The sequence below is a fragment of the Corythoichthys intestinalis genome, chromosome 12 (assembly GCF_030265065.1).
Source record: "Corythoichthys intestinalis isolate RoL2023-P3 chromosome 12, ASM3026506v1, whole genome shotgun sequence".
In the NCBI taxonomy this organism is placed as follows: domain Eukaryota; kingdom Metazoa; phylum Chordata; class Actinopteri; order Syngnathiformes; family Syngnathidae; genus Corythoichthys; species Corythoichthys intestinalis.
In genome coordinates this window covers 29,625,171-29,639,095 of record NC_080406.1, presented here as the reverse complement: position 1 = coordinate 29,639,095, position 13,925 = coordinate 29,625,171, and the positions used below count along the sequence as shown (strand labels likewise).

The 13,925-nt window shown below is 38.9% G+C and overlaps 1 protein-coding gene across 8 annotated transcripts in view; it reads left to right on the top strand.

Annotated features, from left to right (window-relative positions):
* lrp1bb (low density lipoprotein receptor-related protein 1Bb) overlaps positions 1–13,925 on the top strand; it is a 469,826-nt gene that overhangs the window by 217,758 nt on the left and 238,143 nt on the right. For all 8 annotated transcript variants that reach the window (XM_057852528.1, XM_057852526.1, XM_057852531.1 and 5 more), the window contains 5 exons: positions 1,062–1,205; positions 3,686–3,922; positions 5,635–5,815; positions 11,887–12,106; positions 12,193–12,382. In XM_057852528.1, coding sequence (XP_057708511.1) covers positions 1,062–1,205; positions 3,686–3,922; positions 5,635–5,815; positions 11,887–12,106; positions 12,193–12,382 — 972 coding nt within the window. The remainder of the gene's footprint in view (positions 1–1,061; positions 1,206–3,685; positions 3,923–5,634; positions 5,816–11,886; positions 12,107–12,192; positions 12,383–13,925) is intronic.

Sequence of the window (13,925 nt, the reverse complement as noted above, 5' to 3'; positions counted from 1 at the left end):
TATTTTATTTTAGCTTATACTTCCGTTACAATTAACTCGTGTTTTGAAAAACAAAAATCCTATTCAATGGAGAAAAGTTTTTTTTTAAACCCAGATATGTCAAAGTAACACATTTTAGAGCTGTAATTACAATATCGTGATACGGTGAAATTTTGGTTTAAGGTTATCATACCGTCAGAATGTCATACCGGAACATGCCTACCATAGATCAAGCTAAGAGTCGGCCAATACAACTTGCTTTTGATCAACTGGCGTGTCAGCCTAACACATCGGAATTAAGCCATACATTTCGCGAGGAGTGAACCGCGACAACACCTACTAAGTACTTTCCCTTACAATTGGGAGGAGCAAAAAGACACAGGCAGCAAGCATGCTTAAAATAATACATGGCTGATTTGGCCGACAAGCCAAGCAGGCTGCTTTTAATCACTTTTTGAAGGCTGCGTGGAGTGCACCTTGGAATATGTTCCTTTGACAACATGCCAAAGGAACGAACATAAATTACTATTTCTGAGAGTAATGTGTGGTATATTACTTTTCATGTGTTTTGACCCCTGAAACTGATTATTTTAAAGATTCCTCTTATTATTTTTTTTCACCTAATACCAGTTTAATGTTTTTAGTGTTTCGCATTCTTCTATACATTTTTCTGACATTAACTGGTCATAGTTGACTAATTGTCACATATCGGAGCACTTTGGCAGCAGTGCAGTATATTTTCCCTATTTTTGGTCACATGTGCATGCAGTTGTCTACAACATGACATACAGTAGCAGGTATTAGTTTGCTACATATTGCTGCTTATGGGCAATTTTTCAAGTGCCAGCTATATACCCATTTTGTTCAAAATATCGCTTCCCAATCATTTTGCATTGCAAAAAACCTTTTAAATCTTGATTTGCCAACAAACTAGACCTTTCAGGAAAAACTATGGTCTGATTCAACACCCCAAACATTACGTAATAATAATTGTTTGCATCAATGCAACATTAGCTTCTGGTAAGTAAAAATTTAGGTGAACTTAACTGTCTTACGATGATATGCGCTAATTTTGTCCACAGTTAAATCTCATGCCTGTGAAATGAATTCCTACGGGAAAATGGGTGGATGCTCCCATATTTGTCTTCTGAGTGGGAGCTACAAATCCAGAACATGTCATTGCCGTGTTGGCTATATGCTTGGTTCTGATGGCCAGTCCTGCAAAAGTAAGTTTGCCATACTGAAATTATTCATTCATTCATCTTCCTTGTCACTTATCCTCACGAGGGTTGGTTGTGTGTGGGTGGGTGCTGAAGCCTATCCCAGCTAACTATGGGAACTAGACAGGTTACACCCTGTATCGGTTGCCAGCCAATCACAGGCCACAAGAAGACACAACCACTCATACACACACTCGTACAAAGGGACAATTTGAAGTGGTCAATTAGCCTAGACCTGTGAGACAGACATGCTAACAACTCACACACCAGGACGCCTACTTATGAATTATATATTGTATTTTTCAGATTATAAGTTTTACCAGTCAAAATGTTGAAGAGGCGGGTTGGGGTGGGACATAAATTGCACTGTAGTGTAAATCGCATTTCTGGGGGGAATTTTATTTAATAATGGGTCCCAAGGTCATGGTGCAATGCCAGGACCCTTTGGAGCATGTTTTTGTTGTTGGCTGTAGTAGAATTACCTGTAACTGCACATCCACTATAGATGGCACTGGCGCTCTCATTGTCACTATGGTGTAGTGCTATTTTGCACAAAGGAAATCATATGAAGAGAGTAAATAAACCCTCAAGAGATGGCCTTTTTTTAACAGGCATGAAAAGAAAGATTGTAAGAGACAGAGATAATGAGACAGCAGAAAACTACCCCAACGCCAAGTAGAGGAGATATGATAAAGTATTAACCCTATTACTAAGGCTTGGAGGGAAATATGACAAAGTATAGGTATTAGTAAGGCTTGGAGTTAGAATAAAGGTTTCATATTTCAGGCAAATTGATGCAATAAAATTATTTTGTGTTCCTGATTAGCATTGTGTTAAGAAGTCATTCTGTGTTGTAAATTGAACTAGATTTCTTTTTTTTCTTGTTTATCTTATGGTAATAAGGATACAATGTTATGCAGAGGTGTAAAAATGACAATTTTATAGAAAAACTATTTATAGCCGAGCGGAGGGTAGTGGGAAAATGTTTTCTTCTTGCCAGGGGGTTACAGAAAATAATTGAGAAGCACTGCATTATAGTAATAACATTAAAATAGAGAACACAGGATAAAGAGGTATCTGTTAACATAAAATATTAATAGTTATTCAGCTAATACAGCCTAAACAACACATGATAACTTCTTTACCAAACTCACAATCTCTCTCCAAATCATTAACAAATAACCAAACAAATCCATTAAGGTCTTCATATTCAATATTACTAAAGTACAATTCTACTCATTCTGGAAGTAGAGGGCACGCCAAGAGCACCATTCTCACGACTACCAGTGTAGGTGGGGGAAGCGACATATCGCAAGTGGCAGGCCCAGCCAACCTTTGAAATAAAGTGACTAATAGTCTGAAAATACGCTATATTCTTTCAAGCATCTTTGTGATAAAGGTCTGTCACTAACAAAGCTAATTGGAAGCGCTTGTAATGAATGTCTGAAAAGGACAACATAAGGTCATAATAGAGCAGACGGTGCATTAATCTGCCGCAGTGTGACAGTGATTAAGAAGGCTGCTGATGGACACAGATCATTTCAAAAGCGATTTAATGCTATCATCACATGCCATTTTGATTGATTATTGCCGTATGAGCTTTTAACTTTGACTGCATTTGTTGACCGGGCTGATCAATTCAGGAAGATTGTGTGGTTGACATTTAAAGCAGTAGATCAAATCCACGTTACAGTTTAGAAGGGTTCGACGGAGTTGCAGTTGGGGTGGCAAGGCGTCAAGAGATTTGGTTTGACACATTTGATTAATTTTCCCATTACAGATGATCTGACGACAGAATATCCTTTTATGCCTGCTTGCACTCTTCTCTCTCTTCCAAAACATAATGAGATCGTGGTGCTAAATGCTCGTTCTTCTTACAGCGGTCACACTGAAGTTTGATATCTGGGTCTCTTGCAAGGCTTAATTGTCTCCCGAGTACTCGGTTTCTCCCTCGCAAAATGATAAATTGAATTGAGGCATGTGTGGTCCTTACCCCCAGCATTGTAGTCTCCTGGGTTGGGACTGAGAGCAAGGAGAGGTCCGCTTCTCTCTCTGGAAGCCCGCTTTCATTCCTCCTCTCGCCTCTCTAGAGAATCGCAAATAGTTTGAGAATGTAGAGCCCCCTATGCGGTTGGCAGGCCACAAAGGAGCTCTATCAGCTTTTAAGTCTTCTTTATTTGTCCTTTTATGCAGACATTGTGTTATTTCAGATCAAAGACAATGTTCACAGCCAAGGTAAGTATTTACAATTGTCTGGTTTGCCTTGGTGTTTTCTTTTTCGTACTGCCAGGCAACTTTTTACCTCCAGTATGGGTGAGATAAGAAAGAATTGTCATTGGCGCTGGTCATTGACACCATTAAAGTAAATGGGTGGTTCCGGTGAAGAATGCGCCTGATAAATGAGTTTAATGTTAGGATCAGCACTGACAAATCACAGCAATTAAATGCTGAAAACATTAAATGGTCTCTTCTTTCCTTCCTCTTAGAGCCCCAAAACAATCTCTTCCTGTTCTATGGTAAGGGGCGTCCAGGGGTCATCCAAGGTTTGGATATGAACGTTAAGTCTAGTGATGAACATATGGTGCCAATTGAGGACCTGGTCAACCCTCGCGCTATCGACTACCATGCAGCATCAGGACAAATTTACTTTGCTGACACCACCAGTTTTCTCATTGGAAGGCAAAACATTGATGGAAGCAAAAGGGAAACAATACTTAATGATGGTAAGTCAATTTCACTTCTTTTCGTGTACAAATATTATAATATAGATACAACATTTACTTGGTGTTGAATAGAAATAAACCCTAAATTCAATGTACAATATATGAATTACTCAACATTAACGTTTGAAATAAATAACTTAGCTTTGTAACAACTGCTATTGTGAGTCAACATCATTGGGCTACTGCAATTAGCCAGTGCTAGCATAAACTAGAATGCACACACAAACTATAGATTTCATAATTTATTGACGGGACATGGTGTGCGGGGCCGATAAATAGGGGGCCTGCATTGTTGGCGAGGCCGTCAAAGCTGACCGAGTAAAATCACAGAAAAAGACCTTTTTTTCGTTGAGAATTCTTGTGAATAAATGCTTCAATGCCTGAATTCTTTGTAGATATGGACGTAAAACAGCCTCGATTCTTGGTTAAAAGCAAAAAAAACCCATGTAGTTAGCATTTGTTTTGCGTAAATATGTCGAAGTACAATGCAAGTCTGTTAGTAAATGTAGCTAGCGGCCGCCTGATGTAAAAAGAGCTTTTCCAGTGAAACTTTTTGTAAATAAATGCTTAAATCCCCAAATTCTTTATAGATATAGATGTAAAAAAGTCTTGATTCTTGGTTAAAAGCAAAAAAAACGTGCAGTTAGCATTTATTTTACGTAAATATGTCAAAGTACAATGCTAGTCTGTTAGTAAATGTAGCAAGCAGGCAGCCTGATGTAAACAGAGCTTTTCCGGTGAAAGTTCTTGTGAATAAATGCTTAGATCCACAAATTCTTTGTAGATATGGATTTAAACAGTCTTGATTCTTGGTTACAAGCAAAAAAAAAAAAAAAAAACGTGCAGTTAGCATTTATTTTACGTAAAAATTGTGAACTATGATACCAATGCAGTAGCGGCTAATTTCTCCCATTGTTTTTTTTCACGTTTTAAAATGCATGCATGGTAGGAAAAATATAATAATTACCTTGAATCCTCGAACAAATCACTCCTGAGACAATGCTTCCTGTTTGTATGCGGTACAGCTTTCTTACTTTTTCAACAGAAATCCAGCGTTAGATCGCTGCGTGCGTGTAATGTGAATAGCTCTTCTTGATGTGGGCGCCCTCCTACTTGAATGAGAGGCACAGTGCATGACCGATCTGACCCGTCAATACATTATGAAGTCTATGCACGAACATCTCCAAATAAAATATTTTTAAAAAATAATAATTAAAAGAAAAAAGTAAATTCATGTGAATATGCTACAGTACCAAATTAATAATATGTGCATTATGTTACAATAAATTGACGACCATCACATTTTCTTGACAACGCTGTCAGTCTTGCATCCTGATTACACAATCTCTCGTTTCTGGTGACACTACTTACGCTTTGTGAAATATATTGGTATTACGATAAAACAAACAGACATGCCACATCAAAACATTCCCTTCATTTTTAGAAATACAAACATTAACTGACTGAAATGTAATTTTAAATTATTTTTAGAACGAACATGCTCAGAATTCCTAGTATCCGTGCAGCCTGTATATACTGTAACTTCCCACATTTGAGAATGTTGCCTGACAAAACAATAGGTTTACTGGAATTTGTAAGCACCTAATCTTCTTAACACATTCAGTGTGTACTCAGAACGTATTACTGACAGTCTGAAATACATTTCTTTGAACTGTCTGATAAAACTGCTCTACACTATTGTTATGTCTTAGAACTCGACAATGTTGAAGGAATCTCTGTGGACTGGATCGGTAATAACTTGTACTGGACCAATGATGGCTACAGGAAGACAATCAGCGTTGCCAGGTTGCAGAGTGCCTCAGAGACCAGGAAAACACTGTTGGAAGGGAACATGTCACATCCACGAGCCATTGTTGTTGACCCTCTGAACAGGTAAAGAAAGTGATTTTATCAGATGATGTTGCCTTTCAAACTCAAGTCAATTTTTTTCCCAAAATGAAAACACAACATTCTCACTTGGTGAAGCTTTTGCATTAGTGTTTCAAAGAGTAGCTGCTATGAGATGAACCACCACTACGAGCTCATTAGCCACAGTTAACTCACTTCTCACTTGATTACTTCTACCCTAGCCCTAATACACATTATTTCCTTTATAAATTGAGGCATGGTGTATAACACCAGCAGAGATGATAATTAACCTCACTGCAGAACTCAATTAAAGTTTTCTAAGAATTGCATTGATAGGCTCTTAATTGATATCAATTTGGTTAACACCAACTACTTCGTATTTGTTACTGCATCTATTGAAGTAATCCTAATTAGATACTCTCTGTCTTGGATTCCTTGAGCAAATTTTAACGGAAATCATTAATTACTATTAAATAATTCAGTAAAGTTGTGTTCTCATTTGTAATTATTTGATCAAGAGACTATTGGTTCAATGTGCATAATCTGATGGGATGTTTTTTTAACACTGATTAAAATTCTGAAACAAATCTGTTAAAAAAAACAAAAAACAAAACATTATTACCTGTATGTTCTTGGTCAAAACGTGTAATGTGCATGCGCTGTTGCTCAGGTTTATATTGAGCTAAAACAATCTTACATCCACATAACATTGTTAATTACCGGATGCTCATATCAGTAGAAAATCAGTAATTACAGCCCTAACGACCTACCCATGTTGCTTGTTTGTAAAGTTGAATTATCGCCAGATTGTGTGGATCTAACTTGCACCTAGTAACACTGCTGGTCTTTTGTTGACCAAGGCTGAATAGTGTATCAAGGAAGCAAGTCCTTTGAGCATGGTGTTGTGGTTTGAACATGCTTCATTGCTGACGAGTTTAAAGTCAGACACAGGAGCCTCCAAAAGATGCTCACGCTGCTCAGTATTTGTTACACTCAGTTTGCACTGAACGAACCAGGCATTTCTGGTAGGCTACGGTTGAGGAGTTAGATCTCTTATACTCACAGGAAGTGCTTTCAAAGAGATGAGAATGTGGTGGATTATTCAAATTGAGTCCCTGTGGCTTCTACATCTCTTGAGTCTGTCTTTAGATTACACAAACAGAATTTTCGCAAACTATGACTATATGAAGGAAAGAATGCACAAAACAGTCGGTAATTTCAAACAAATTGATATGTGTTATAGCATTCATGATGAGTTTTCAAAGTATTCAACATAGTTCTAGCCATTGTAGAGAATTTTGTCAGGTGCCTGTTAGTCATTACCGTGGTTAATAAGGGTGTAACGGTACATGTATTTGTATTGAACCGTTTCGGTACATGGTGCTCGGTTCGGAACGGAGGTGTACTGAACGAATTTCTGACGTAATGTAACCCTTACTTTTCAAGGCTGTGAGTCGATCAGGTTACAGTTTCTTTGTGTAGATTATTTTTACTCCGTCTCCTCTACTATAATGAGGACCAACACGGTAGGACAGTATAACCCAGAAACGTCAACGGCGCGACAACGTGGCTGCCGCGAGAACGCAGTGAATCGCGGGCGTTAAAGTCAATCAGCCAATGCACACCAGTCGCAGTGCGGCCACGTGTTAGACGCGTCTCAGAAGCGGCTCGACACGACGCACGCGAAAAGAACGAGTTTATTATTTGATGCGAGACGCGATCCTCTAGGATCGGGCAGACCGGAAGTCACTCGTGTAAAAATACGGTGGATCCGGTCTATTTTCAAACTAATATGCAATTGTAACCCACTTTTTGAGTCCATCAGATCTCTTGAGTGGTAGATCGGGGCACAGTTGACTTGTCTTTGTTGATTTACTGCTGTCTTCTCTGCTGCAATAATGACCAACACGGCCCTGTGTTCAATACAAAACCCTCATACCACAACAAAACAAGTAAGAACTAATATTCACATAGGAACTAAAGTTATACAACATAAAATATACAATATAAATGAATGAATACTGCATCACATGTGTAAAATATAAACACATAATAAAATAAATAATAGCCCATTTAAATAAAATAAATTGAAATGAGCTAAAACACCTGTAATTAAATAATAAGAATAATACACATATCCTGCTTACACAATTAAATTTATTAATTTCTGTGTGGTGCTTTAACTTGAGAAAATCCACCAATAAAGCTTTTGAAAACCGTTCATAAGAAAAAAAAATGATTCATTGAGGCATTTCGTTTGTAAAATACATGTTAAAATCTTTGTCATTGGGCTTGCTTTTCTCTTTAGCACAGGACTTTTTTTCTTCTTTCTTTTAGAAAGACAGCTGACCAATACGCGACGTCTGAAAGGCAAATTGTTGTTGGGTTATCTTTAAATACCTGCTACTTTTTGAGCAGAATTCTAGCTTTGTATAGGCTAATGTTCCTATTGTTGAAAGCACAAAGGTGTGCAATAAGCAACTAGAACATTTATATTTTGCATTTTGTTTTCTTACTGTACCGAAAATGAACTGTTACCTCAAAACCGAGGTACGTACCGAACCGAGATTTTTGTGTACCGTTACACCCCTAGTGATTTATAAACCTGAATTTCATAGAAATTGGTGCCACCCTATTCCATCCCAACCGCTTGAAAAACAGACATGACTAATATCTACGTCTATGGCAATAATGGCAGTTTAAGGTTGTAAACCAGTTTTGGAGTATAACAATCCTTGGCAGTGGATGAGTTAATAATATCCCTGCTTTTTTCATCAGGATAAAACAACTCTGAATATCTCAGTTCATTGGCACTAATGTTCACACATAGAGACAACCGAAACATATACACCTACGCACATAAACATCAAGCGTGGAGACTCAAAACTCATTCTCAGTCTAATGCAAATTTCATGCTAACCAAAAAGTGAAATTACATTTGACATAAGTAGTGCATTTTTAGTTCAGCACTACAACATAGTCGCATGTATTTACGTCAGGGCTCATAGAAGGATTCAAAATAGTCCAGCATTTTGCTCTTAGCCATTCTTGAGTCTTTTCAGCTGCATTTGACCTGTGCCTAAGGTCATCATTTCTGACATTGGGCAAAACTTTTTTACCGAGAATACTTTAATAGTCTTGACATTTCATTGTACCCCGCACAGGTTCAAAATACCAGTGCCCAATATAGCGAAGGAGCCGCAGAACATAACGTAGCGTCCTTAAAGTTTCACAGTACAGACTGTACACTTTTTTGTGACCACTGTGAGTTTAACAGAAGTCTACTAACACTTTAGCACACCTATGTACACTAACTAAGACTTTTTGCTATGGTTTTCTTTCACGGCAGAGACCACATGGAATATTTAGTCAGTGTTGTGTTGGGTTATAACAACACCCAAATGCTAGCCTAATGTGGAGTGTGAGCACACGTGTGTGTATATATGCATCAAGTCAAGTCTGAATAATTCATGGGGTCACCTGGATGACTTGGAAACACAGGGGGTTGTCATTAACTCAACTTGGGATTCTCTTTCATCCTCCTTTAACCAGCTCTCTATCAGTGGTTCATTGATGAGAAACAAGAGGCCGCATGGCTCACACAGCAACACTCAAAAGGAACAAATCCATCGAGCGCGGTTACACGCAAACACATCACGTCAAATCGTTGACCCAATCCCGTTTCAAACACTACAAATCCACTATGAGTTCCAACCTCAGGGTACGCAACTTGTACTGAAAACTTATGGCTGGGAATACATGATGTGATGATGTGCAGCGAAGCATCCTTAAACTCGATAAGTCTGAGTGATTTGTGACGCTACAACATGTTCGCTTTTCTTTGCCAGGGATTTTTAATTAAATGGTTTTACATGGGGGAAATCTTGATTCCAATTTATTCACATTTCTTTCGGTATTTGCTCGTTGTGAAGTTAAATCCAGTACACTGAACCTGTGGTTGTATTTAGCATTTGGTAGTCATGGGTGTGGAATCAGAGCAGGGAAACATCATTCCTAAGGGATTTGCAGGAAGAAAAAAAAAACTGGTGAGGCTGTACTGTATGCATCGGATCCTTTTCAAGCCTCAGTTTTATCCATTGATTAGAAATCAAAGGAATTACCAGTAGATGTCCAAGAAATAAGAGTGAGGCCTCATCATTGGCAGACAGCTGCCTGCTTCATTTTGCCTATTCGCCTGTTTAATAATTTAGTAGATTTTTTTTTTTTTTTTTTAAAGCTGAAAGAAAGCCTGTAAAACTGCCATAAGATATTAGTGATCTGCCTTTTACGCATTAAAACAATCACTTGCATGTAGCCATAGGCTATCTGAATGCATGCATACAATAGGAAATTCCAGAAGTTAACAATTAGAATCTACAGTGTAACTATATGGGTGAATGACTTATTTCATCACCAGATGTTGTTGATTTGAGATACTAGTGTTCAGAGTTACTGTTGACCGCCATTGACAAGTTACTCATCAAGTACGTTTTTGCAATTTAACAGATGGCACCTTTTGTGATATACAGTGGGGCAAATAAGTATTTAGTCAACCACCAATTGTGCAAGCTCTCCCACTTGAAAAGATTAGAGAGGCCTGTAATTGTCAACATGGGTCATCCTCAACCATGAGAGACAGAATGTGGAAAAAAAAACAGAAAATCACATTGTTTGATTTTTATTCATTTATTTCCAAATTAGAGTGGAAAATAAGTACTTGGTCACCTACAAACAAGCAAGATTTCTGGCTGTCAAAGAGGTCTAACTTCTTCTAACGAGGTTTAACGAGGTCTAACGAGGCTCCACTCGTTACCTGTATTAATGGCACCTGTTTTAACTCATTATCGGTGTAAAAGACACCTGTCCACAACTTCAGTCAGTCACACTCCAAACTCCACTATGGCCAAGACCAAAGAGCTGTCGAAGGACATGAGAGACAAAATTGTAGACCTGCACCAGGCTGGGAAGACTGACTCTGCAATAGGTAAAACGCTTGGTGTAAAGAAATCAACCGTTGGAGCAATTTTATTAGAAAATGGAAGACATACAAGACGATAATCTCCCTCGATCTGGGGCTCCATGCAAGATCTCACCCCATGGCGTCAAAATGATAACAAGAAAGGTGAGCAAAAATCCCAGAACCACACAAGGGAACCTAGTGAATGACCTACAGAGAGCTGGGACAACAGTAACAAAGGCTACTATCAGTAACACAATGCGCCGCCAGGGACTCAAATCCTGCAGTGCCAGACGTGTCCCCCTGCTGAAGCCAGGACTGTGAACCATGGGGGTGGAAACATCATGCTTTGGGGCTTTTTTCTGCAAAGGGACCAGGACGACTGATCTGTGGAAAGGAAAGAATGAATCGGGCCCTGTATCAAGAGATTTTGAGTGAAAATATCCTTCCATCAGCAAGGGCATTGAAGATGAGACGTGGCTGGGTCTTTCAGCATGACAATGATCCCAAACACACAGCCAGGGCAACAAAGGAGTGGCTTCGTAATAGCATTTCGAGGTCCTGGAGTGGCCTAGACAATCCCATAGAAAATCTGTGGAGGGAGTCGAAAGTCCGTGTTGCCCAGTGACAGCCCCAAAAATCACTGCTCTAGAGGAGATCTGCATGGAAGAATGGGCCAAAATTCCAGCAACAGTGTGTGAAAAGCTTGTGAAGAGCTACAGTAAATGTTTGCCCTCCGTTATTGCCAACAAAGGGTACATAATAAAGTACTGAGATGAACTTTTGGTATTGACCAAATACTTATTTTCCACCATGATTTGCAAATAAATTCTTTAAAAATCAAACAATGGGATTTTCTTGGGGTTTTTTTGTTTTTTTTTCCACATTCTGTCTCTCATGGTTGATGTTTACCCATGTTGACAATTACAGGCATCTCTAATATTTTCATGTGGGAAACTTGCACAATTAGTGGTTGACTAAATACGTATTTGCCCTACTATATGAGATTGGCTCAGTATATAAATCCATATGATAGGCACCTCTGTAAACCAACTTTTTTTTTTCATTTTATAGATTTCCAAATAAAGCATATGTTATTATACCAGATAGTCAAACGGTGTTTTTGTGATTCTACTAGCTGGATGTATTGGACCGACTGGGAAGAAGACGAGGTCAACGACAGCATTGGGAGGATCGAGAAAGCCTGGATGGACGGTTCGAATCGTCGTATTTTTGTCACTACGAACATGCTATGGCCCAACGGCCTTACATTGGACCACAGCTCCAGTAGCATGTATTGGTGCGATGCCTACTATGATCACATTGAAAAGATTTACCTTAACGGGACCGGGCGCATGGTGAGTATTCATTCTTGAGAAATTTGCTCTGGCATAACATGATTAGTTGAATTTCTTAGATGACAGTGGATTACTTTCCATTGCAGGTGGTCTACAATGGAAAAGAGCTAAACCATCCATTTGGAATATCCCATTATCGCAATTTTATCTTTTGGACTGAGTACATGAATGCATCAGTCTTCCAGCTGGACTTGTCCACTGGGGATGTCAATGTGCTGCGAAGTGAGAGACCACCATTATTTGGCCTGCGAGTTTATGACGCACAAAGCCAGCAAGGTTGGCTGTTTTTCCCCTTTACTCTCCCCTCATCCTGCGCCACTGAACCGTAACAACCCACACAGTCCAAGTTAGACTGCATATTGAGCGACTCTCTGCTGTGTGTCCAGATATTAGCGATGCGTGGGGCTTCTCCCAGCGTGCTGGGTCAGAAAGTTCATTACAAAACATCAGAGGTCAGATCCAAAAATTGACAAGGCAGTCGTGCGTGATAGATAATAAATACTCTCAAACTTAAACGCCGCGCTCTGAACAACCTTGCTAGTTCATATCTTGCTGTTGTAAATATGACATTACCAATACTATTTTTAATGCAGTTCATCTTTCATAAATCTCTATTATAGTTTATACTGTACCTAGCAGTCAGTGCCCATTTTCCACTCCAAACAAGACCAAAAAGTAAAGTGGGGAGATTCTGGCAGCATGTACTGTTCAATGGCACCATAAAAGGCTACATTAACTGCTTGAGTTGTGAGGTGCCGCATAAATGTGACGTCCGTAAGACGACAACACCAAACCTTAATCTGCATTTTCTCACTCGTTTACTACTGTCACACTTTCAGTTGCTCCCCATCCGGCCACAACGTAAAGTACACCCAACCAATCTAAGGACCAACAAATACAAAATTACAATTCGTGTATTTGATTGGCCCTGACTTATTATTCTTAGGTATTATTGTAGTTTTTGGACTATAAGCCGCACCAGAGTAAGTCGCACTAGCCAAAAAAATGCACAACCAAGAGTATGAATCACATTTTTGGGGGAATTTTATTTCATCAGAGACCAAAAACAAACATACATTATAGCAATATAATAATATTGAGAGCAACAGGCGTCTGTTAACGTGGTAGCATTTCTTCACATAACTACAGCCTGAACAACTCCCATCCATTCACTATCACCTCTGAAAAATCCGCCAACCCTAGAAGTAGAGGGCATTCCCATAGCGCCCCTATCGCAGCTGTTGATGTGGGTATAAGTCGCAGGCCTGGCCAAACTCTGGGAGGGAAAAAAGTAAGACTTACAGTCCTGAAAAAACAGTAATTCAACCCATTTTACAGTTTCTTTTACTGTTTGTATCCTACTGAGAAAACCTTTTTTGGTGTTTACGGATTTATACTGTAAGTCCCTCCATTCAAAGGCAGTGGCAGGTGCTACTGTAATACTATACAGTGGGGCAAATAAGTATTTAGTCAACCACTAATTGTGCAAGTTCTCCCACTTGAAAATATTAGAGAGGCCTGTAATTGTCAACATGGTAAACCTCAACCATGAGAGACAGAATGTGGAAGGAAAAAAAAAAACAGAAAATCCTATTGTTTGATTTTTAAGGAATTTATTTGCAAATCATGGTGGAAAATAAGTATTTGGTCAATACCAAAAGTTCATCTCAATAAGTTATTCGGATGCAATTCAGTATTCTTTTTCCTCCAAACACGAGAACCTGTTTCTACCAAAAAGTTCTATTTTGGTGTCATCTGACCATAACACATTCTCCCAGTCCTCTTCTGGACCATTCAAATGCTCTCTAACGAACCGCAG